The sequence below is a fragment of the Sorex fumeus genome, unplaced genomic scaffold, assembly GCF_029834395.1.
Source record: "Sorex fumeus unplaced genomic scaffold, SorFum_2.1 ptg000063l, whole genome shotgun sequence".
Classification (NCBI taxonomy): domain Eukaryota; kingdom Metazoa; phylum Chordata; class Mammalia; order Eulipotyphla; family Soricidae; genus Sorex; species Sorex fumeus.
The window spans coordinates 82,008,757-82,034,075 of record NW_026606120.1 but is presented as its reverse complement, the minus strand read 5'-3'; the positions used below and the strand labels follow the sequence as shown (position 1 = coordinate 82,034,075).

At 47.4% G+C, this 25,319-nt stretch overlaps 1 protein-coding gene across 2 annotated transcripts in view; it reads right to left on the bottom strand.

Annotated features, from left to right (window-relative positions):
• The window catches only part of HELZ (helicase with zinc finger), a 183,524-nt gene that overhangs the window by 138,726 nt on the left and 19,479 nt on the right, over positions 1–25,319 (bottom strand). For both annotated transcript variants that reach the window (XM_056127342.1, XM_056127343.1), the window contains exons 4-6: positions 19,677–19,904; positions 17,985–18,021; positions 1,816–1,940 (exon numbers count right to left, since the gene is read on the bottom strand). In XM_056127342.1, the coding sequence (XP_055983317.1) occupies positions 1,816–1,940; positions 17,985–18,021; positions 19,677–19,886 (372 nt within the window). In that variant the 5' untranslated portion in view covers positions 19,887–19,904. The remainder of the gene's footprint in view (positions 1–1,815; positions 1,941–17,984; positions 18,022–19,676; positions 19,905–25,319) is intronic.

Sequence of the window (25,319 nt, the reverse complement as noted above, 5' to 3'; positions counted from 1 at the left end):
AAACTGAATACACTCAATTTATGTTCATTAATCTACAATCAAGAGTGAGTCAACAGTGGTCAAGGTGTTAAGTTAAACATTTGTAAAGGTAATGCTTATGTGTTTAATTTTAGAGGGCAGGAGCAATAGTGCAGTGGGTAGGGAACTTGTCTTGCACATGGTCAACCCAGGTTCAATCTCCAGCATCCCCTATGGAGTCCCTCAAGTACTACCTGGAGAAATTCCTGAGTGCAGGGCCAGGAGTAACCCCTGAGCAACGCTGGGTGTGACCCAAAAGGAAAAAAAAATAGGAAAGAAAAAAAAGAAGAAAAATAACTAATTACCCTCTGAGATGAGCCACTGAATTCACTCAGCAGTATATTAAGTATGTTCTTAATTTCTATTTTTTAACAAATAATTTGCATTGAAAATACAACTTTGCTCCAGATTATGACAATTATCAATTCAAAAAAATAAGATACAGGGAATTTGTGTTGTCTAGCAGAGTACATACGTACTTTCTTACTTTCACTGTTTTTCATGATTTCATTAAAAAAAATCAAGTTTTACAAGCCACCAACTACTGAAAAAAGTTATAGTCTTTCTTTGATCCAATTTCTACAGATTGCCAATTCTAACAACCCAAAACATAGTCTTTTTATTATTTCTTCCGAAACCAACAATCTACAAAATTTAAATGGCACGTAACATTATTCCCAAGTCTGATGAATTAGGGTCTCGTGAATATTACTAACCTAGCCACATGCCATCTTCAGTAATTACAGAAATAACTATCTAGCTTAGGTTAATTTCAGCACTTTTAAAATAAATGCTTTTGGGGCTGGTGTGATAGTACAGCGGCGAGAGGGCATCTACCTTACATGCGGCCGACCTGGGTTCGATTCTCAGCATCCCCTATGGACCCCTGAGCACCACCAGGAGTAATTCCTGAGTGCAGAGCCAGGAGTAACCCCTCTGCATTGCCGGGTGTGACCCAAAAAGCAAAAAGATAAATTAATTAGCACTCTCCTCTTGTTGTTCATCGATTTGCTCAAGCGGGCCCAGTAACGTTTCCATCGTGAGACTTGTCGTTACTGTGTTTGGCATATTGAATACGCCACAGGGAGCTTGCCAGGCTTTGCCGTGCAGGCAAGATATTCTCAGTAGCTTGCCGGGCTTTCCAAGAGGGGTGGAGGAATTGAACCTGGCTCAGCCAGGCCAGCTGCATGCAAGTCAAATGCCCTACCTGCTGTGCTATCACTCTAGCCCAAATAAATTAAAATAAAATAAATGCTTAATTTAAAAATCATGAAAGGTCGTGGCCATAGGTACCCTTTAAAACCTGAAAATATTTCCAGGCTCTATTTTAAAATGATGTCTTTAAATAGAATCCTTGGGCCAGAGAGATAGTACAGTGGATAGGGCATTTGCCTTGCACACGACCAACCCAGGTTCGTCCCCGGCATCCCATATGGTCCCCTGAGCACCGACAAGGATCTGATACCTCAACATATTTGTTGACAAGAAATGAGTATCACAGGGCCCAGGGCAATGGCTCCAACCAAGGGGGCCCACGGACAAGCACTGGGTTAGACCCAGCAGCATGTGGTTCTCTGCACCCCCAAAGCCCTGGGGTGTGGCCCAAATGGCCCAAAACCAAAAAAAGAAAAGAAATGGGTCTTTCCAGATCATCATAAACTCTGATTTCTGAGGAGGAAAATGGACAATACACACAAATTATCCACCTCCCCCCACCAACACACACACACAATATTCTAAAGGAACCAAATGCACGAATCGTTCCTGGACCTTCTGATGGAGGGTCCACCCACATACCAAGGACTCTCCCGTCAGTGACTTGGTGAGGATGTTGGACACAGGCTGGAGCTTCCCCTTCAGGTGCATACAGCAGAGCACTGCCTGGAAGGGCCCGTCGCCGTTGGCCAGTCCTTCCCCCAGCACTGTCGGAAGAAGAGCCATCGTTAGCCGCATGACACACAGTGCCAAAACAAGCCCCTCTTTGGACACAGATGAAGAATAACTTCAAAGCATTCTGGGGAAGTCGGGGCGGCATTTCACTTCTCTCCTAGAGATGCATCAAGAAATGACATGAGGGGCGGTGGGGGGCTGGAGCGATAGCACAGCGGGTAAGGTGTTTGCCTTGCATGCAGCCAACCCGGGTTCTATTCCCAGCAACCCATATGGTCTCCCGAGTACCACCAGGGGTAATTCCTGAGCACAGAGCCAGGAGTACCGCCAGGGGTAATTCCTGAGCACATTGCCAGGTGTGACCCAAAAAGGGAAAAAGAAAAAAAAAGACATGGGGCAATTGACAAATCCAGCCCACTATAGAGTCTAGCCAGGACAACAAAACAGGGTGGGGGGTGGGGGGAAGAGGCAATCATTTGATCATTTCTGGCTTTAGTTTGGCTTGCATGGGGGTGGAGGGTTGGGGTCCATACATGGACATGATCAGAGGGTTTAGTTCTGTCCTGGTCCAATAAGAATTAATTCTGAAGTCTTCTGGTGAAAATACTGTCAACTTACAAATTTCTGGGTAAAAGGCAACTTTGACACTGCAGAGATACTCACTAAATCAAGTTCTCACATTTTGGCAGCACCGCCAGAGACTCATGGGTCATTACGCACAGAGGTGAGGAGATGGCTTGAAGGGTCAGGGTACATGAGGAGCCAGGGGTCCAATGCCTCACAGGTTCCCCTGAGGACCCCCAGGAGCATAATCCCCTCGCCCCAGCAGAAGCAGCTCCTGATGGCTTCTGGATGTGACCCCCAAAAAAAGCGCTAAAAGAAACTGTCTCAATTTTTTCATATACCTTGAGCAATTACAAATGAGCTGCTTGTGGGGGGGTGGGGGGGGCTGAAGAGATAGCACAGCGGGCAGAACGTTTGCCTTGCACGTGGCTGACCCGAGTTCAATTCCCAGCATCCCATATGGTCCCCTGAGCACCACCAGGAGTGATTTCTGAGTACAGAGCCAGGAGTAACCCCTGTGCATCACTGGGTGTGACCAAAAAAAAAAAAATGAGCTGCTGGAGCTGGTAACTTGGCTCAGGGGAGAGGCTTGCATGTGTGAGACCCTGGATTCAATCCCCAGCACCACAGAAAGGCTGAAAGAAAGACTTTTGTGAAACAATAGTCCCTGAGAACCCAGTGGTCACATGACAACCAAAAACACTTACCCCAGCTGCTAGCAAGTGTGTGCAGAGTCAATACAAAGGCACAACTTCCTAACAGTACCAACTACACCCGTTTTAAGCCACCTCTTTGGAAATGATTTTTTCCAGCTATGGCTAATGGGTGGATTAGTAAAACAAGCTCTATCGGGGCTGGAGTGATAGCACAGCAGGCAGGGTGTTTGCCTTGCACACAACCGACCCGGGTTTAATTCCCAGCATCCCATACGGTTCCCCGAGCACTGCTAGGAGTAATTCCTGAGTGCAGAGCCAGGAATAACCCCTGAGCATCGCCGGGTGTTACCCAAAAAGCAAAAAAAAAAAAAAAAAAAAAACAAAGCAACTAAGCTCTATTGTTCTCTTTACTGGAAAGTCCAAGATCCCTTGCAGGGGTAGGAGGTACAGAGGAGCCAAACTCACAGCCTCTCGCACTCAAGGCAGACGCTCTACCACTCAGCAACGTGCCACAGGATTCCACTTCTGTGTGCACACAGCTAAACTTCCGCTGCAGAAAACTAATCGGCTGGGAAATTTTTTTAGAAATTCTAATTTTTTTTTCCTATCACTTTCCAAGAAAACGTGCTGCATATTGAAAGCTCCCTGGGCCATTTCATTATATATTTTGAGTGCACTGAATATATCTGCTACAATGTCCAAAGTCTGACTGCACTCATCAAGTTCTACAGAAGAGCTCGTCATAAATTCATCGCTCAACTGCAAGAGCTTTCACTTAAAGTTTTCTTCGAATTCTTAGATGTACGTAACAGTGACAGGAGGGCGATTAATGTCAATGGAGCAGCTCGCTTTGTTTTTGTTTTTAACCCTTGGCACACTCAACATATTCCTTGATTCACTGCATCATACCCCATGAAGTAGAAACATCCGTTTGAGAGATCTCTATCTTCTCGGATTCCCTAGCACTCCCAATTTTTAACTCTGAATAATGCGGCAGGGGCCAGGGGGAGAGCTAAGTGGGCTGGAGCACATGCTTGGCAAGCAGGAGCCCTGGGTTCCAACCACCCCACAGCACTTCCAGTACACTGTTCTAAGCACTGAACTCAGACGGCCCCCTGAGCAACACCTCCAGGTGTGGCCCAAAACCAAAAATAACAACACTACAATAAACCTCTTATTCGGGCAGGGTGGGAAACACATCTGGCTGTGCTCAGGGGTTACTCCTGACTCTGCACTCCCGGTGGTGTTGGGGGTGTGGATAGATAGGATGCTGGGGATCAAACCTGGGTTGGCCATATACAAGGGAAGCGCCCTTTCCGCCGTACTATGGTTCCGGCCCCATAACCCTCATTATATTATCACTTCCTTATGTTGAAGCTATTTGGAGACTGTCATCTCTCTACTTCTCTGGAGAGGGAAGGGTGCATATCTGGGTGATGCTCAGGGGCAACTCCCAGCTCTGTGCTCTTGGACACTCCAGGTCATGCCCAGGGAAGCATGCAGTGTCATGGATCAAACCTCAGGACTCCAGCCCACTGGACTTCCAGCCAGTTGCATTCAATCTCCTTCTCTGGTTTTAATTACTTTTATTTTGGGCCCGACTGCACAATCACTGAATTGTGACCAGCTCTCACTGGAGACTGTTCTATTCCTACCCCGCTGGCCCTTACTCTGTGTGGTCATCTGTAAATCAAATATAAATCTGTGCAAAGGATCAAAGAATTTATACAAATAAAATTCCTGTTGTCTTGTTTGTTTTTGTGCCATACCCATAGGGCTTTCAAGGCTTACTCCTGGCTCTATGCTCAGAAATGACTCCTGGCAGGGCTGAGGGAACCATTTGGGATGCCAGGGATTGAACCCAGGTTGGCCGGGTGTAAGACAAGCACCCCTCCCTGCCGTATTATCACTGTAGCCAATGAAGAAAATTCTTTTGAAGGAAAGAAAAAAATCATCACAACATCAAGGCAGACAGCTCAAAGGGCTGGAGTGTGCGGGCCTGGCAGGCACAGGGGCTGGGCTCGGTCCCCGCAACGCCAGTCCCCCGCCAGTCCCCATCAGGCCCCCCAGCTCCACTGGGTATGCACCTGGCATTCCCCGGCACTGCTGGGAAAGGCCCCCAGAGAAAAAGAAAGAAAAGAGAAGAGCCTCCCAAGGTCTGGCCCCTGGCAGTGACTAAGCTGCTTTCTACCCTGTGGACAGATTCTGGAGAAGCTTCCTTCCATTCCAGGCTGAAGGGGCAGCAGTGGAGGGGGAGAGTGGTCCAGAGGATGCTCTAGGCTACGGTGGAAGAAAACTGGCACTTTACTGGTGGGTATGGCATGGCACCATTCTACCACGGAGACACACACCTTGATACTCTCAGAAGCCAGTACTGCCTCAATGAAAAGTAAATTTTAAAAAAGAAGAAACAAGGGCTGGTGAGATAGTAATGGGGTTGAAACATTTGCCATGCCTGTAGCTAACCCAAGTTTGATCTCTGGCACTGGGTAGGGTCGCCGTGAGGCCCACCAGGAGTGACCCATGAGCACAGAGCCAGGAGGAAGCCCTGTGCACAGCTGAGCGTGGTCCCAAGCCCAGCTAAAAATTTGTTTAGAAAGAAAAGATGGTGTTAATGATCAAGCCTCTAACAGTTTCCTTAAAGGCAAGACATAACTGTCATCTTCCCTTTCCAACACTCAGAATGGAATATAGCGAGAATTGAGAACTGAGAATATTCTTCTCTTAAGTTTCCTTATCCACACTGAGAGGTATCAGTAAAGGATAAGGAAACTTAAGAGAAGAGGAAAATTAACGTGGAAACATAGAAATTATCCTAGGAGACCCAGATCCCTTTGCAATAATTAGAATACAAAGACACTAGTTGTAGGAAACGAAAAAGTCTCAGAGTAACCAAAATGGGGGGAAGAAAAAAAAACCCTAGTTCAAGCTCAAATGATGGTGTCATGTTCATTTTTTTTTTTAGTGAACCAAAAACTTTTTTATTGACAGAAATTTCCTTAGAGAAGTGTGAGAGGAGAGAAAGAGGATATAAGTATTCGAGACAGAATAGGGGCTTCTCCGGGGAGGAAAAACCCAGTCATGTCATGTTTAAAGAACATTCAACTCCATCATATTTTACAAATACCTTCCATGGAATTTTGGTTTTATACAGAGTACATGCTGAATTTTATGTTAGAAAGATTCCTCCAACTTCACTGATGTTTAAATGTCTCAATAGAGGTCAAAATAACACTTCTCTTTTTCTCTTTGAGACAGTAGCAGTATTAATATGCTTTCCCCCAACTCTGGCTGTTGACTGCAATTCAGTTTCTATCTTACAGGTTCCCACATCAGCTGGGGGGAGGGGGAGGGGGAATGGTGAACAATTACAGATAAAAATTCTCCTGCTTTTGTATCACATAACAAAATGAAATTACAGTACTGCCAATCTGGCCCCTTATTATCTTTAGTATCTTTTTTTAAGGCTTGAAAGAAAACAAAGCAGACACTATTATTAAACTTTTCTGGGCCACAATAACCAAACTTGCCAAAAGAGATGATGTTTATAAAGAGTCTAACCCTGAGTAGCTGTTTAAAAAAAGTTGCTGAAAAGGTTGGCAATCCCCTGCAGATAATGTTCTTTCTCAACAACTCAGAAGATTCAGCTGTAAGCCCATATGGCCGCCCAGGAGGGACTCAACACAGCTACCCTATGGCCACGCAGGAGGGACTCAACACAGCTACCCTATGGCCACGCAGGAGGGACTCAACACAGCTACCCTATGGCCACGCAGGAGGGACTCAACACAGCTACCCTATGGCCATGCAGGAGGGACACAACATCACCACTCTGTGGTCACCCAGGAGGGACTCAACACAGCTACTCTATCTATGGCTGCCCAGGAAAGATTAAACACCACCACTCTATGGCCACGCAGGAGGGACTCAACACTGCCACTCTATGGCCACCCAGGAAGGACTCAACATCACCACTCTGTGGTCGCCCAGGAGGGACTCAACACAGCTACTCCATCTATCGCTGCCCAGGAGGGATTAAACACCACCACTCCATGGCCACCCATGAGGGACTCAACACTGCCACTCTAATGGCCACCCAAGAGGGACTCAACACAGCCACTCTATGGCTACCCCCAGGAGGAACTCAACACCACCACTCTATGGAGGTCCATAAGGGACTCAACACAGCTACTTTATGGCCACCTAGGAGGGACTCAACATTGCCACTCTATGGTCACCCCCAGGAGGGACTCAGCAGCACCATCTTATGGTCATCCAAGAGGGACTCAACACAGCTACTCTATGCTCGCCCAGAGGGACTCCACCACCTTATGGCCACCCCCAGGAGGGACTCAGCAACAATACCCTAGGCAACAACAAGAGCCGCCAGGGCTCTCGAGCCCGTGCTCATCCTGAAGTTGGGTGACATTTTTCAAAACTTAAAACATGTCTTACTTGGAAGGCTTAGGACCAAAACCTGAGCAATATTAGAATGAAAACATTCATTCCACTGCATTCAGTTTAAAACAAACAAGCAACAAACAAAACAGCCTCTGCTGATTGGCCGATAGTAAAGCAGGGAAGAAGCTTGCCTTGCAAGGCCTGACCATCGCTTCAACCCTGAACACCCTCTGCTGTAAAATCTTATCACACCGAAGGTTGTGTGTTCATGAGCTCACTGGATGGCTCTTTCTCACCACCTGCGTCAGGTGCTCTTGAGCCCTGTGTGTGCCTGGATCAGGACGGCTGTTCTTTCTCTCAAGCTTGAGCCCCTCTTGCTCTGACTCTGGATCTCTGGAGCCCGAGCTCTCTCCTTCTGACTCTCCTCTTTCCGAGCTTACCATCTTAGTTTATATAGCAGTCACATAAGGCGGTGACATAAAGGTGGGTTGCATATTGACGAATCAACAAAGAAAGGTAAGACCACTCCTCCAGGAGATTAACTCAAGGATAAAATCTCATCTACAGAGATTACTCCAGATTACTAGGAGATCCACCCAAGGGTGGGATCCCAACAAGGGTGTGTTCTTCCCTCAGTTAGTAATCTACTTAAATAGTTGTAATAAATCTACTTCTAATATTTCTAGCAATGTCATTCTGTATGAGCACAGTAAGAGTTATAAATTTAGCTTGGTTCTTCCTGAGAACATCTCACTATACATTCCGCAGTCCTCAGGCCAGGTTAATCTTCCTAGCTCCAGCAGGGTCCTAGTCTCGTCATTACTTACTTCTGGATCATGACAGCATTAGTCCATGATCATGCCCTCAACTTATAGTTGAGTATCGTGGCTCTTTGGCCTGGCCCATTTCGATGCCAGGGTAGCTCACCGCTTGCCCTGGGTCCATTCAGTCCCTCGTTGGGACCCTGCTTTTGGAGTGCTAGGAACTAAGGGCAACTGAGTCAAGAAATCAGATGCCCAGGAGTAAATATTATTCGGAGTCAATCAACTCCCAAGTTACAAAGCATAATATTAACTGTCTTCCTGTGTCCATACAGAAAGGACATTGCTTACAATACAAGTTCAGTGTCCTTAGATGGGGGTGACCTGATAAACCTAAGCTACCTGAGGAAGAACAAAAGAGTGTTATCCTACACTCCAGGGTCCCTGAGCCCTTCCAGGAATAAGCTCTGAGCACCACATGGTGTGCCCCCACACACACACACATCAGCACCCCACATACACACCAAAAAAAAATAAATAAAAGGATAGCCTGGCTAAGGTTAACCATCAAAATTGTCTTTTTTTGGAGGGGAGAGGGGTGTTGGGCGGGATGGTTATACCCAGTGGTGCAGTGGTGCTCAGGGGCTAAGTCCCAGATCTATGCTTGGGGGTTGCTCCCAGTGGTGTTCAGGGAACCTTGTATTACGAAGAATCAAGCCAGGACTCCTGCATGCAAAGCATTTGCTCAGTCTACAGCCCCCTGAGCATCTCTACTGTCCTTTCAATTACAATTAAAGCATAATTCTCAGGACTGGAGAGACAGTGGAGCAGGTAAGGAGCTTGCAAGCGGCCAACCCAGATTCTAGCCCCAACATCCCATATGGTCCCCACATCACCAGAGCATCACAGGTGTGATTTCCCCCGAAAAAAGTAAATTCTCCACGTCTTGTAAAGAATGACCCAAAATAAACAAGGTAATTTAAAACAAGCTTTAAGTACAGTACATGTTGAATATTAAAGTCCATATTTATTTCAATATTATGTTAGGTAATATTTTGAGTATTTTAAGCTTAGTCATTTCTAAAATATCTTTTTTTTTCCAGCTTTTTGGGTCATACCTGGCAATGCTCAGGGGTTACCCCTGGCTTTGCACTCAGAAATTACTCCTGTCAGTGCTTGGGGGACCATATGGGATGCCAGGATTGAATAAAGGTCAGCCATGGGCAAGGCAAACACCCTGCTTGCTGTACTATCGCTCTGGTCCTTCTAAAATACCTTCTAGAAGAGCTTAGTCTAACGAGGCATTGTTCCAAAATTCTCAAAAATTTTAACCCCTCCCCCGAAAAAATAAATGTACTTCAGTCATTCATAAAATAATTCATATCTTAGATACCCGAATCTAAAACTAATACTTCAGGAATTGAATCAAAACTCAAAATTAATTTCTTGAGAGCTTGTTTGGAGGTGCTAGCAGGGGAGTGCAGCTTCTCGCAGACCCTGACGGAAGGCCGGTCCCTCTCTATTTGGGGAAGGCTATCCCCTTTGACCAAGCGCGCAGTTTTGAGACACACATGGAGCAGTAGGGAGGAAGGGGACCCCCGCCTAGCCAACCAGATCAGCCGAATCAACCCTGGCAATCAATGGAGTGACAGATGTCGCAGCCAGATCACACTCACAACCAAAATTAATTTCTTTTATAACTACATAAAAGAAATGTTTAACAAATAAGTTCCCTTAGTAAACATCAGTCATTTCATTTCAGGCACTTTGTTTACCAAATATCTATTGGGGAGGGGGTTGCAGAGAAAAGCCTTCTAAACCTGGAAGGCCTAAGCCAAGTTATTAACCAGAGATGTGGATGCCCGTTTGCTGCCTCCAGAACAAAGGATGCTTTGGCAACCCTCTCACCCGTGTCCGCCACGCCAACCTGGGAGCTCGCTTCCATCACTCGGCTCCAACTCCACCACTTCCCCTTGCCTTTTCTTCTTCCAAACTAAGGAGTAAAGGCTTTGGGAGATGTGCACTGTAGCTTTTGTGGTATTTAATACCCTTCTCAACAAGGTCTTTTGCAGATAAAATGTGTCCTTTCTAAAATGCTTTGGGGAAAATCAAAAGCCCCAAGAGTACTTAATTCAGCCTTAGGCATTCCCCAGCCCTCCTGTCAGTAATTCATCCCCAGTTATATACACTACGCTACATTCTCTTCATTTTTTTTTGATGGAGGCGAGGAGAATCAAACCTAGGACTACGTATATGCAAAGCATGTACTCTGAACTACATTCCTACATAGTATATTTTCTTCCTTTTCTTTTTTTTGGGGGGGGGGGGCGGGAGAAGGTGGGGACGAGGAGTGGTGGGACAGATACAGCCAGCAGTGTTCAGGGGACCATACAGAGTGTCAGGAATCAAGCCGAGTCAGCCACGTACAAGAACCCTACTCACTATATTCTCTCTCCAACTCCCAGTCTACTGTTTTCATATTTAAAAAAAAAAAATCATTCCTGGGGCCAAAGCAGGCAGCTCACTTACCTTGCACATGGCCACCCAAATTCAATCCCCAGTACCCCATATGGTTCCCCTGAGGCCTGCCACATCTGGGTGTGCCCAATACCCAGTAAGTAAATAAAAATAAATAAATTATTCAGGGGGATTTGCTCCCCCAAAACCACATATGGTACCCTGAGCACCATGAGGGTTAATCCCAGAGCAGCAAGCCAAGAGAAAACCCTGAGCAGGAGGTAAGGCCCAAAAGACTCAGAAAAAAAAAAAATTTTCCCTAATGACTTCTGGGCTGAAGAGAGAGAATACAACGGGAAAGAATACACGCTTTCGGGGGCAGTGCTCTTGCTCAACCACGCAGTTTGTATATTCAATAACAGTTCTCAAACACTCCCACCCTATTTTATACTCTGTCCCTCAGTTTTGTGTTTGTTTTAGGGCCATGCCCAGTGGTGCTCAGGACCTAACTCCTAGCTGTGTGCCCAGAAATCATTCCCAGCAGGCTCAGAGGACTCTAGGGGATGCTGGGGATTGGAACCAGGCCAGCCGCATGCGAGGCAGCAGGACTACCCACTATACTATGGCTCCTATGCCTTTGGCCCAAACCTTAAATTCATTCCTATCAATTTAAACAGAAGACCTTCATGTATTTACTTATTTACTTATCTTGGTTTGGGGCACTGCTCAGGGCTCATTCCTGACTCTGTGCTCAGGAATCACTTTTGGACTAAAGCTGTATTGGTCGCCTGTAAGGCTACCACCCTATCCACTATACTATCACTCAGTCCCAGACTAAAAATTCCGTAAAGATTTCCCCTGAAACGTGGCTAGGGCACCTTGAAGTTTAAATTTCGGCTTAAAACTATATGACCTTGGTGCCGGAGAGATAATACAGCAGGTAGAGCCCTTCTCTCGCGCACAGTCCAAGATGGCCCCCCGAATACCGCCACAAGTGATTCCTGAGTGCAGAGCCAGGAGTAAGCCCTGAGCACTGTCAGGTGTGGCCCAAACACAAAAATCAACAAAAAAATATATGTATGAACTTGATTAGCTCCTAGCCACGTTTCAGGGGAATAAAGAGCCAGCATGAAACATTTTGAGGACCAGCAAAATCTTTGGGTTTGGGATATTATGGAATTACTGTCAATTTTATTAAGTCAACGATATTGTGGTTATATGATTACGCACACAAGGCCTGAATTTTCGGAGATGTGTGTGTAATAACATGCTAGTTGTCGTTTTTAAATATTTCAGAAGAAACTTCAGTAAATGACAGTTACATATTCATTCTCTACTTGCCTAGATGTCTAGCTTTTTCATCATTGTAACTGTCACTGTCCTCCCGTTGTTCATCAATTTGCTCGAGCAGACCCAGTAACACTGTGAGACTTGTTACTGCTTTTTCAGAATAAATTTTTTTTCTTTAGGGACCAGAGATGTGACCCCATGTTAGAGTATATACAGGGGCTGGAGAGATAGCGCAGCGGGTAGGGAGATTGCCTTGCGCGTGGCCACCCCGGGTTCGATTCCTAGCATCCCATGTGATCCCCCGAACACCATCAGGAGCAATTCCAGAGTGCAGAGCCAGGAATAACCCGTGTGCATCACTGGGTGTGCCGAAAAAAAAATAGTATATACATATAGAGTGAAAGTGTGAGAGCCTGGGTTTGATTCCCAGAATTTGTAAAAAAAAAAAAAAAAAAAAAATTTAATTGTACACCAAGATTGCCTGCCTGACTTCCTACCCAAGTCTGCCCCCCAAAAGTGAAATCAGAAGGTCAGGAGCAGCAATCCACTGGGGAGGAGTAGGGAGGTGCTGCAATGAGGCCCAGGCTGGGAGTCGCACGGAATGAGAGCCCGTAACAGACAGTACGGGAGTGATGGTAATACTGGGAACAAAGTGCCCGTGGAAGGCCGGCCCTGCAGACAGGGCTCTCCAGCATTACAGAGCAGTGCGGTCACCATCAGAGACAGACACTCCGCTACTGACCGACTGGCTAACAATGACATTTTTATCTTACATTAAAAATACCATTACCAGAAGTTGAAAAGAAAGAAGTTACACACAATGAAGTGCTTCAGCTAGTAATAGACTTGGTCAATTTTCCCAGATGTCTATTTCAAATGAACAATGGTCTCACACACATTCACTGTCTCTGTCTCTGTCTCTCTCGCTCTCTCTCTCTCTCACACACACACACACAAACACGCGCGCACACACACGGACACACAGACACACAGACACACACACACACACACACACACACACACACACAGAGCTCCTAAAGTGAAATAAGCATTTCCATGTTCCTAGCGCATAGTGACCGGGGTAGCTGTCTCCTCCCTTGCTGGAAGTGAAACTCTTTTTCACTTCTCCACATGGCACTGAAATAATTCCCACTTCACCTACAACTTTTGCTTTCTTTTGGGACCCTGGCTTGGGACAGACTCCCAGCAGTGCATTCAGTGGGTCACAGGTCTGTCCAGACAGAGCACCACGCTGTGCTATGCTTCGTGAGTCACTAGCACTCGCATGTGCCCACTTCATACAACTTTATCTAAGAAACTTGCTAAACTGTTTCCCCCAAATCACAGAGATATAATTGGTATTTTTAAAAAACTATATATGGCGGACCCCGAGCGAGAGTACAGTGGGCAGAGCATTTGCCTTGCATGTGGCCAACCAGGTTCAATCTTAGGCACCCCTAAAGTCCCCTGAGTCTGCCAGGAGTAATCCCTGAGCTCAGGAACAGGAGTGAGCCCTAAACACTGCCAAGTGTGGCCCCCAAAACCAAAGGTAAAGGTAAAGGTAAAGGCCCTCCCGTTGATTGTCGATTTGCTCGAGCGGGCCCAGTAACGTCTCCATTGGAGACTTTGTTGTTACTGTGTCTGGCATATCGAATACTCTCGGTAGCTTGCCGGGCTCTCCGAGAGGGGCGGAGGAATCGAACTCGGGTCGGCCATGTTGGCCGCTTGTAAGGCGAACGCCCTACCACTGTGCTATCGCTCCAGCCCCCAAAACCAAACAACTACAAAAAAAATTAAATTAAAATAAAAATTATATATAGGGGACCAGAACAATAGTACAAGGAGCAACTGCCTTGCACGCGGGTTTGATCCCTGGCATCCCACTTGTCCCCCAAGCACCACCAGGAGTAATCCCTGAGTGCAGAGTCAGGAGTAACCCCGAAGCATGCTGTGTGTGGCTCAGAAGCCAATAAATAAATAAAGTTAAATTTAAAAACTATATACAGGGGGCTGGAGTGATAGCACAGCAGGTAGGGCATTTGCCTTGCACGCGGCCGACCCGAATTCCATTCCCAGCATCCCATATGGTCCCCTGAGCACTGCCAGGGGTAATTCCTGAGTGCACGAGTCAGGAGTAACCCCTGTGTGTTGCTGGGTGTGCCCCCCCCAAAAAAAAAAAAAAACTATATACACCTAAGCCATACAACCTGGCAGGTTTGGATATAGGGACACTTTCCTGTTACTCACTCAACACAAGTCAGGCAACAAACACGTTCACATATCTAGAAGTTTCTGGTTCAACTTTCTACTCTGATAACTCCATACTGAAAGTGTCCAGCTTTAAGGATGCTCAGTAAACCAAATTAACAGAAAACGCGCCATCTCCCCCAACAGCACTCGCTCTTCTGTGGCTTTTCACAAGTCACTTGGGTGCCACTGAAAGGAAAGGAAATGAGCATTTTCATGTTCCTAGCACAGAAATAGTGACCTACGTAACGCTCTCCTCCCAACCTCCCCTGTATTCAAGGAAGTGAAAGTGAAAAGAAGGGACAATTTCTCACATGTGCAGAAGACAGAACGTTAAAACTGCTAGGTTTCGCGTTTTTGACATTCTGTCCTGTGCACATCTGAGAAACTGACAGCCCTCATTTGTGGGATAGTAAAGTAAAGTAAAGGCCCTCCCGTTGATCATCGATTTGCTCAAGCGGGCCCAGTAACGTCTCCATTGGAGACTTTGTTGTTACTGTGTTTGGCATATCGAATACGTCACGGGGAGCTTGCCAGGCTCTGCCGTGAGGGTGAGATACTCTCGGTAGCTTGCCGGGCTCTCCGAGAGGGGCGGAGGAATCGAACTCGGGTTGGCCATGTTGGCTGCGTGCAAGGCAAACGCCCTACCACTGTGCTATCGCTCCAGCCCATTTGTGGGATATGGAAAAAAAAAAAAAAACCATAGTATGAGACTAACACCCAAGGACAGTAGAAACAAGGGCCAGGAGGATTGGTCCATGGTTAGAAGCCTGCCTCAAGGCTGGGGAGAGGGTGGGTGGGATAGAGAAGGGATCACTATGGCAATGATGGCTGGAAGGGATCGCTCTGGATGGGAGATGTGTGCTGAAAGCGGGTAAAGGAACAGACATGATGGCCTCTCAGTATCTGTATTGCAAACCATAATGCCCAAAAGGAGACAGACAAACAGACAGACAGACAAAGAAGAAACCTGCCACAAACTCAGGCTTGAGGGGGAGGGGAGTGGCAGGAGGGATACTGGGGATACTGGTGGTGGGAAATGTACACTGGTGGAAGGATGGGTGTTGGAACACTGTGCGACTGAAACCCGATCATGAAAGCTTTCTACCTGTATCTCATGATGAGTCAATAAAAAAATAAATGAAACAAAACAAAACTACTAGGTTTTGGCCTTAGTGAGATTTGAGGGACAGGCTTTGGTGAGCCTTAGGCATGTGTAACTTGACGGTGTAGCACATAAAATTTTTTATATATACCTATAAAATAGAGCATAAGAAATTTTATATATACTTATAAGTACGATTTTTGTAATCTAAAATTCTAAATATAGGGCAAGAGAAATACAGATCAATGGGCTCAAGTGTGTGTCTACCAGACTCCGGTCCCCAACATCCCATGATCCCCTGAGCACCTCTAGGAGATTCCTTGGCCACAGAGCCAGGAGGAGGCCCTGAACACCACTGTTGGTGGGCAAAAAAGAAATAAATAAAACTTTTATACATTTCATCTTAATCGGAGAGCCCGGCAAGCTACCGAGAGTATTCGATATGCCAGACACAGTAACAACAAAGTCTCCAATGGAGACGTTACTGGGCCCGCTCGAGCAAATCGATGATCAACGGGAGGGCCTTTACCTTTACCTTTACCTTTATCTTAATCCAGACAACCAATAGCCACGTTTTTGGGGGGTGGGGGTTGGTTTGGGGGCCACACCTGGCGGTGCTCAGGGGTCACTCCCGGAGAGGCACTTAGGGGGCCCACATGTGGTGCCAGGCATCAAATCCAGGTTGGCCAAATACAAGGCAAATGCCCTACAAGTTTACAAGCTATCACTCTGGAAGATCTCAAGTTTTTTAAAACCCCTTACCCCAGACAACCTAGAAAACCAGAACTGGTTGAGTATCTAGAAATATGGATGGGGGGGGGAGGAGAGATAAGCAAGTTATGCCCCATGGATACACCACAGACTGTCAGCAGAAATTGGATGCAGGAACAGGTGCACAAACTTAGAAAGATGCATCCTAGAAAGATGCATCCATGATCAGCGGGTTCAATATAAGCAACCTGCTTTGTATTGATCATGTAACTCTTTTAATTTTTGAAAGAAAACCCCCAAGTTGGTATTTCAAGCACTGATGTCTGTCACAGAAACAAAGGCTACATCAGATACAGCAAAACTAACGGCAGTGATTTCTTCATGAGGGGAGGCAACCCCCTTCTTCATGTTCCTGTATATTGTTTGACTGATTAGTGTCTGGCGTGTTGGAGGTTTTTAATGCCTTTCCATAGGACGGACTGTGTTGCAAGAAAGACTGTAATAGCTTGCAAATTTCCAGCAGCCCCCACGGCATGTCATCTTATGAAGCAAGGCTCACAGATGCGTACAGTAAGTTGGTTTTGTGAGGTTCACAATGAGTTCAATCCTTTAAAATTTCTGACACACACACACACAAAAAAGCACATTTATTAAAAATAACCCATATTTTAAACACTGCAGTCACTCCCCTAATTCTGGAAAAAAGAAAAACTATCCTAGGGCTGTAGACCATACAATGAGGGGCAGGGCATTTGCCTTGCACATGTCCATCCAACCCGGGTTCGATTCCCGGCATCCCATCTCATCTCTCAAACCCAGCCAGGAGTGATTCCTGAGTGCAGAGCCAGGAGTAAGCCCTCAGCACTGTAGGGCGTGAACCAAAAACAGAGCGGGGGGGAGAGGGGAGAAAGGAAAACAATATGACCCAAATCACTGAGCTGTGCAAAGATCCTCCCAAGAGCACGTGGGAATATACATGAAGCCTAGATTTAGTGGAATGGATTAGCAGCAATCACAAAGAAAAGAATTCCCGTTTTATGCGTACACCAAAAGTTAGAATCCTATTGATCAGTTTCCTGCTGAAGAGAAAATAGGAAAAACTACAAAGAGCATTCTCTTTGGTCTCTTCCAAGGGAAACCTAAAGGAAGGAATGAAGCACTTCAGGAGGAAAAGGTCTTCCCAAGCTCACTACCGAAATCAATGTGTTCTTCAATTCTTTCCATTCTTTTGGCTCTTGTTACCCATTTAACTTCACTTGCAGTGTGGGGGATCTAACCCTGGCCTCGCAAGGCAAGCTGCTGAGCTACATCCCAGCCTCTGTTTTTGTCTGGCTTGTCATTTTTTGGTTTTGTTTTATGAGCAGTGCCCAGGATTGAACCCATGTCCTCCATACACAAGATGTGCACTCCACCGCTGAACCCCAGCCCCAGACGACTTCCAAATGACAGTGTCAGGACTAAGGAGATAATACCGTGGGGAGAGAGCTGGCTGTGCACCGCCTCTAGTCCCCTAAGCAGCACCAGGAATGATTCTTGAGCACAGGGGCAGGCAGGAACCCTGAGCACAGCTAGGTGTGGCCCAAAAAGCAAACTTAAAAAATAAAAATTAAAGAGAAAGGACATGATTAATGCTCCCAAGTGAGTGACAGGAATTTCATCATTAGCAAAAAGGAACCATGTTACAACCGTCACAGGTTAGCAGGGCAGGTCATCATGCAAATTAAGGCACTCGTGCCCACTGTAATATAGGGTATTGATTATTACGGGTATTGATACCAAAATCTCAAAATCACTTTGGAGATGAGCTTATCAGAAAAATCCACCTGAAAATTACTTAAGTAGTTCAACCTCTTCCAATCAGAAAAATTCCAATTTTAAACGTACCATGCCTACAATCTTCATCAGCTTGTCCATAGTTTTTCTGCAAAATAAAAGACACAAGACAAAATTAAGTAGTTCAAGGGCAGTTTTCGGCTGATTTATCAGAAAGCTCAGCTTTGTTTCAAAGCTGAATCATTAATGTTGCAACTTCATATTGGCAGAGGGGAGGAACCCCTGGGCTGCCAGGGTTACAGAGTATTCTTGCTACAAGTAAACATCATAAGCCTCCCTCCCTTTTTCGAATCCAACTCCTACTTCTCTCCTTCTGGAATCTTAAACCCATCAGCAGAACCTTCTCTCTGCCCTCCTCCCCAGCTCATGACTCTCCTGAAGGAAACCAAAAGCCTTCAGTGTCAATTCCCCAGAGAAGATGGTTCACTCTGCATCTGCCCAGTTTACAGTACCCACTTCCACCGACCCCCGAGACAGGGCCCATGTTCCTTCCAAAAGTCCATTCAACACCATTGCCCAAATGCTGTAAGGCCGAAGAAGTATAGAACTGCTCCCCCTCTACGGTCCCTACATTCTACATCACAGTTACAACTTGAGACAAACAACTTCTTGCTCTCTGCACTGATGGCAGTAAGGTCTAATCCACTGTCACCTGGGAGCTAGGAGATCCCAACCACCTCAAAATTCAGAACTCAGCTTGGGGGCTGGAGCAATAGTACAGCAGGTAGGGTGTTTGCCTTGAATGCGGTTGACCCGGGTTCGATTCCCAGCATCCCACATGGTCCCCCGAGCACCACCAGAAGTAATTCCTGAGTGCAAAGCCAGGAGTAACCCCTGAGCATCGCTGGGTGTGACCCCCCCCAAAAAAAAAGAACTCAGCTCCCAGCATCTACTCTCACCCGTTCGCCATCTATTTTCAAAACAAAGCCAAAGAATTCCTGTAAAATCAGATCATGCGGCTCATTTCTCCGCTCAAAACCACAGCTGTTCTCCACCTCGAAGAGGTAACCCACCCAAACCCCGGGGACCAGGAGAGCCCCACGACCCTGTCCCCTCCAAGCACTCAGCAGCTCACCACCCTCCCAACGGGCCCGCAGACACATCAGACTTCCAGCTCAGGGCTCTGGAAGGTCTGTTCCCTCTGTCTGCAATGCTTGTCCTGCAGGTTTCAACAGAGCTCAGTCCCAAACCACCTCTTCCATGAGGCCCACCTTGACCACTCTACTTAAAAATCACAACCCCATCCTTCACACCTGTATCCCCAGTCTCTCCTATTCTCTTCTGCTTTCTGCAGACGGTTTATTTTCTAAATGTCTGTCTAATGTCTATATAGGAAAAATAAGAATAAGTACCCTGCAAGAATAAGAACTGTAAGAAGGAAGCTTTCTCTGGGGCAGAGCCATAGCAGGGAAGGCACTTGCTTTGATGCGGCCGACCCGGGTTCGATTCCCAGTGCAGAGCTAGCAGTAAGTCATTCCTGAGACCCACCAGGAGTGCAGCCGCCCGGGCTCAGACCCTCAGCCTCCGAGTGCAGGGTCTTCCCAGCACCAGCAGACATGGTCCCAAAGCAAACAGACACAAGACCCCCGAGTCGCCTGCCACCAGGAGGCCACCGGCCACTTCACGCATCTCCATCCAGCACAAGACAAGATGCAGAGGCAGCCGCCCACCCCACAGAAGAGGTCCCACCCCACAGAAGAGGTCGCTCCACCAGGCATGGGGAGGGAGCACAACTCTGCTCACCAGTTGCAGAAATGAGGCAATCCTATAAAGAAGACTCTCGATTTTGATGCTTTCTATCTCCAGTGGACACGGCCCCGTGCAGTCCGCCATGGAGTACTGGCCGAGGACACGGAGCGCCTCTGTGCAGTGCTTGAGGGTCATTTCATAGTCCTGCCTCTTCAGTGATTCACACGCTTGGTCACATGACTTCTCCGCGCTTCTGTCTTCCATGACTCAGGGACAAAACTCCTGGGGACAGGGAGAAAGGGCGGTGAGAGGAGGGTCCGCCCGCCCAGCCCCACTCCCAGCTCCGCTGCCTGGATTCCCCACCTGACTCGTGACTGGCAACCACCCTTCCGATCAAGGGCACAGCTGAGCCGCGGCTCGTGCCGCTGTGCAGTTTACACTTTTTAGAGTTTACGGGATCTTTTACTGAGATCAAGCAAAATGTCACACATAAGTCAGGTTAAGACCAAAAGCACGCCAATGCTGTAAGTGAAACATGATTTCTGAATATTGCAAAGCACAACAAATCACAAAGACTTTTAAAAAAAAAATTTTTTTTCTCTTTGGGTCACACCTGGCAATGCACAAGGGTTACTCCTGGCTTTGCACTCAGGAATTACTGCTGGCGTTGCTCAGGGAATTATATGGGATGCTGGGAATTGAACCCGGGTTGGCTGCGTGCAAGGCAAACGCCCTACCAACTGTACTATAGCTCCAGGGCCCTCCACAAAAAGGTTTTTTTTTCTAACCGAACCTCCCAGTCTCTGTCCTGGAATACTGAGACCGCCTATAATCATAGAGAATCAAAATCCAGGGCACCTAAGAGGTTTACTCACCAATAAAAAAAAAAAAACAAAAAAAACCTGGCCACAACACAAGCTCGAACTGTCTGTTAACTCAATTCAGCAAACATTTCCCGAGGCCAGGCCCTGTGCCACCAGCCTAAAGACAAATGTATCATCATGGCTTTCAAGAAAGTCAGATTCCAGCGAGAGAGGCAAAGCACAAGCCAACCATGATAATCAAGACTTATTCCATCTGCCGAAAGGCATGAGCCGGCCTGGAAAGGTGAACAGAAGTTCACAAGGCAGAGACGATGGGGGGATGTTGAAGGGCTCAGGCAGGATCCCTGGGAGAAGAGAGTCTGCATCGGAGACTTGGGTGCATCCTCAGAGGACAGGAGGGGACTTAAATGCCCCAGACACACAAGCTGCAGGTCATGGAGCATGATGGGCAAGGGGGGTTTTTGGTTTGTTTTTTTTTTAAAAAATGTAGAAGTACTGCTATTTGTTCAGCCATTGATTAAGCTGATTGAACTGGGCATGAACTCCGCATTACTTTTTTATTTTTAATTTCATTGTATCACCGTGAGATAGAATTACAAAGTTTTCATGTTTGAGATTCAGCCATATAATGATGGAACACCCATCCCTCCACCAGTGCGCATTTTCCACCACCAATGTCCCCATTATCCATCCCCACCCCCACATCCCAGTCCTCACCCTGCCTCTATGACAGACAATTTCCCCCATACGCTCCCTAATTTGGGGCATTATCTTTTGCTTGAATTTTCCCACCACCATTCAAGCCTACCTGCCAGGGGCAGACGCAAGGTAACTCATTTTCCATTGCTCATTTTGAATATCATAAGAGCTCACGCGGCCACGATTGTAAATGTGAATGTCTAGATTGTAAATAATTGGATTCCAGAGATCTCTGTATGGCACTAATTCATCTGGGATTCAATTGGGAGTCTCTGGGCCAGGGCTGCTGGTGCACTAAGACGGCACCCAGAGGCAAACTGTGGGTGTGACAGTCAGTCTGCTGGACTGGTGGGGACTAGGGGCGCGACAGCCCGGGTCCTCTGCCACCATGCAGCCTGGAGATTTAGTCCTAGGAACCCATACACCTAAGCCTTGCTTGTGGAAGCTCTTGGTCACCAGGATTCCATCTGGAGTAGGCGGGGAGACTGCACCTGCTGCATCTGGGGTGCCCCGCTGAAACTGGCCTGGAGAGATCTCCAGCGCTGTGGTGTCTTCCAGGACTCACTGCTGTGTCTCTGGGCCAGGGCCATTGGTGTGCTAAAATGGCACCCGGAGGCAAATTGTGGGCGTGACAGCCAGTCTGCTGGACAGGCAGGGACCCGGTGAGGGACAGTCCAGGTCCTCAGGGTGGGCACTTTTTAAATAAAGAACTCTGTCCCATCAAGGTCTTGTGGAGACTGGCTAGAAGCAAGCACTGCCACAACTAAGAAACCAACCGGGGAACGGCTGGAGAGGTACAGTTGCTGGCTAACGCACAAGCTGTGCACCCAGGGGGCCAGCCCTGCCAGGAGTGACCCCTCCCACCGCCATGCCAAGCACTAAGCCAGAAGGATCCCCTGAGCGCTCCCAGGGGTGGCCCCAAATCCAAAGCAGGTCGGCGAGGGAGGGCTGGCGAGGGCATCTCTCGAGCAGGCGGCAACGGGAGCCTGTGCAGAGAAGGCAACGCCCTTAGCCGGTTCAGCACAGTCCTCTCCAAGCAGTGCTCCTGACAGCCCTCCTGCCCTTCCTACCAGACCCCCGGTGCTCCCAGACTACACGCACATGCTCCATCTTAGGGAACAACCTGGCCCCGCCTTCTCCATCCCCTCCCTAGGGAAGCACAGGGGAGAAACGGCCAAGGCCAAGGAGCGAGGCAGGAAAACGGGCAGAACCGGGATCTTCCCCTCCGGTGTCTGCTTCAGTCTCTCCGACACTGTCTCTGGGGCCCCAACAATGCTATAGTGGGCAGGGCACTTGTCTGGCACACAGCTGACACGGATCTGATCCCAGGCCACTCCACAGAGGGGGCCCCCCACCAGGAGTGACCTCTGAGCACAGAGCCCAAGCACTGTAAACCCCAAGCACTGCCTGGTGTGTACCCCCAAACTCTCCCACAAAAAAAAAAATCAAGAAAAATCACTGTGTTACTACAGTATAACTGAGGGGTCTCACACGATGATTACCGACCTATCCCACAGAGCAGAATTGGTGCCGCAGGCTGCCCTTTGGGGGCTGGCTGGCGCACGGGCAGGTATTCAGCTGCATCTGGGGCCTCTGTCCACTATATGCCAGCAGCACAACCCGCAACTCGTAACAAGTGAAAATGTGGCCAGACGTTAGCCTCTGTCACCCGGGGGCGGCGATTCATCCAGGCTGAGGACGGCTGACGCCGACAAGCATGAGGAGTTTCCTTGCCGGATCACAGCCACGGGGGCTGGACACGGCCAGGGACACGACAGACCATAAAATTAGCAAATCTCCCCATGTACCGTGCAGCCAGCCACAAGAAGGGTGGTGAAAAAGAAAAGGAAAGGGAAAGAAACACGAGGCATGCACAAGCTAAATCCCTCCTCGGGAAAGAGTAAAACACAGGGGCCGAGAGACAGTGGTGCTCAGGGGACCCTATGGGACGCTGGGGCTCGAACCCGAGCCAGCCAATTGTAAGGCAGACGCCCTACCCACTGTACTATCCAGACCCACTTTTGAAAAAAAAAAATCATCTTAGCTAGACAACTAGTCCAGAAAGTAAACATTGGGAGAAAAATGAAATCGATCATGTCCAACAAAGGTGGGAGGCAGAAAGGCCTGAACGGAGACATTTCCCTTCGAAGCCAGATAAGAAGGTAGGTGACTGCTATAAGCCTCACTCTCTCCCCACTGCTGACTTTCAGTGTTAACAGTACGAGTCACCACTGAGCAACTTAAATAAACCAAGTTACAATCACAAAATGCACTTTCATTTTATTCTTTAAACTATCTTCCTCAAATTAACTTGTGAATAGTCATGATTCCTTTTATCTCAAAGAACCTAAATCTTAACTGATTAGAAACAAACTTTCACCGAAAACTGCTAGACCAGAGAGACAGCACAAGGGCAAGCTGCCTGCTCTGCTCACAGCGAGCCTATGACACCACCCCCCTCTCCTACACAGGGTTCCCCAAGTTCCACGAGTGCTGATCCATAAACATAGGTGGGTATGGCCCAAAACTTTTTAAAGTTTTTTAGAAAGCTGATCAAAGAGTAAGAGTCAATAGGACAAACATAAAATGTCTTCAGTGTCTGGCAGAGAGATAGTACAACTGGTAGGGCATTTGCCTTGCATGCAGCCAACTATGATCCAATGCATATGGGTTCGATCCCCGTCATCCCATATGGTCCCCCAAGCAGCTCCAGGGGTGATTCCTGAGCGCAGAACCAGGAGTAACCCCTGAACATCACCGGGAATGACCCCAAAACAGCAACAACAAATCTTCAATGTACATTGAAAATGAATTCTTTAACTTAAATATTTGTCCCCTGGGGCTGGGGCAATAGTAGAGCAAGGAGGGAGTTAGCCATGCATGCAGCCAACCCGGGCTCGATTCCCAGCATCCCATATGGCCCCTGAGCACCACCAGAAATTATTCCTGAGTGGAAAGCCAGGAGTAGCCCCTAAGCACCGCCGAGTGTGACCCACAAAGCCCAAACACACACACACACACACACACCTTGTCCCCGTTAGAAAAACACTTTACTTAGTATTTTGAAAGTAAAACAAAGACTGGCTGACTGTGGTAAATTATCATTGCAGAACCGGAGAGAGTTTACCAGCTGAGCCCAGGGTCAGTCTCCAGCACGTCCCCCAGTACTGCCAGTAACCACTCCAGAACAGAGGGGGCCAGGTAGGCCTGAGCAACAATGGGTAGAGCCCCCTTCACCCAAAAAAAAAAGTATTTATTTCCTGCTGGTGGTGCTCAAGGAACCATGTAGTACCATGGACCAAACCAGGGGTGGTCACAGACAAGGCAAGCAATTAACCCAAATACTATTTCTTCTTTTTTTTTTTTTTTGCTTTTTTTTTGGGGTCATACCCTACATTGCACACGGGTTACTCCTGGCTCATGCACTCAGGAATTACTCCTGGCGGTGCTCGGGGGGACACTATGGGATGCTGGGAAGCAAACCCAGGTCGGCTGCATGGAAGGCAAATGCCCTACCTGCTGTGCTATCACTCCAGCCCCAACTCCAATTCTATTTCTAAATCTTACCCAACTACTACTGAACAATTCAAAACCAACTTCCCTAAGATGCTCTCCTCCCCAAAGCCAGTTATTCTCCCCACCCCCAGGATAACATTCTTTTGTCCTTCCTCAGGTAGCTTAGGTTTGTCAGGTCACACCCATCTAAGGACACTGAACTTGTATTGTAAGCAATGTCCTTTCTGTGTGGACACAGGAAGACAGTTAATATTATGCTTTGTAACTTGGGAGTTGATTGACTCCGAATAATATTTACTCCTGGGCATCTGATTTCTTGACTCAGTTGCCCTTAGTTCCTAGCACCCCAAAAGCAGGGTCCCGATGAGGGACTGAATGGACCCAGGGCAAGCAGTGAGCTACCCTAGCATCGAAATGGGCCAGGCCAAAGAGCCACGATACTCAACTATAAGTTGAGGGCATGATCATGGACAAATGCTGTCATGATCCAAAAGTAAGTAACGACGAGACTAGGACCCTGCTGGAGCTAGGAAGATTAACCTGGCCTGAGGACTGCGGAATGTATAGTGAGATGTTCTCAGGAAGAACCAAACTAAATTTATATCTCTTACTGTGCTCATACAGAATGACATTGCTAGAAATATTAGAAGTAGATTTA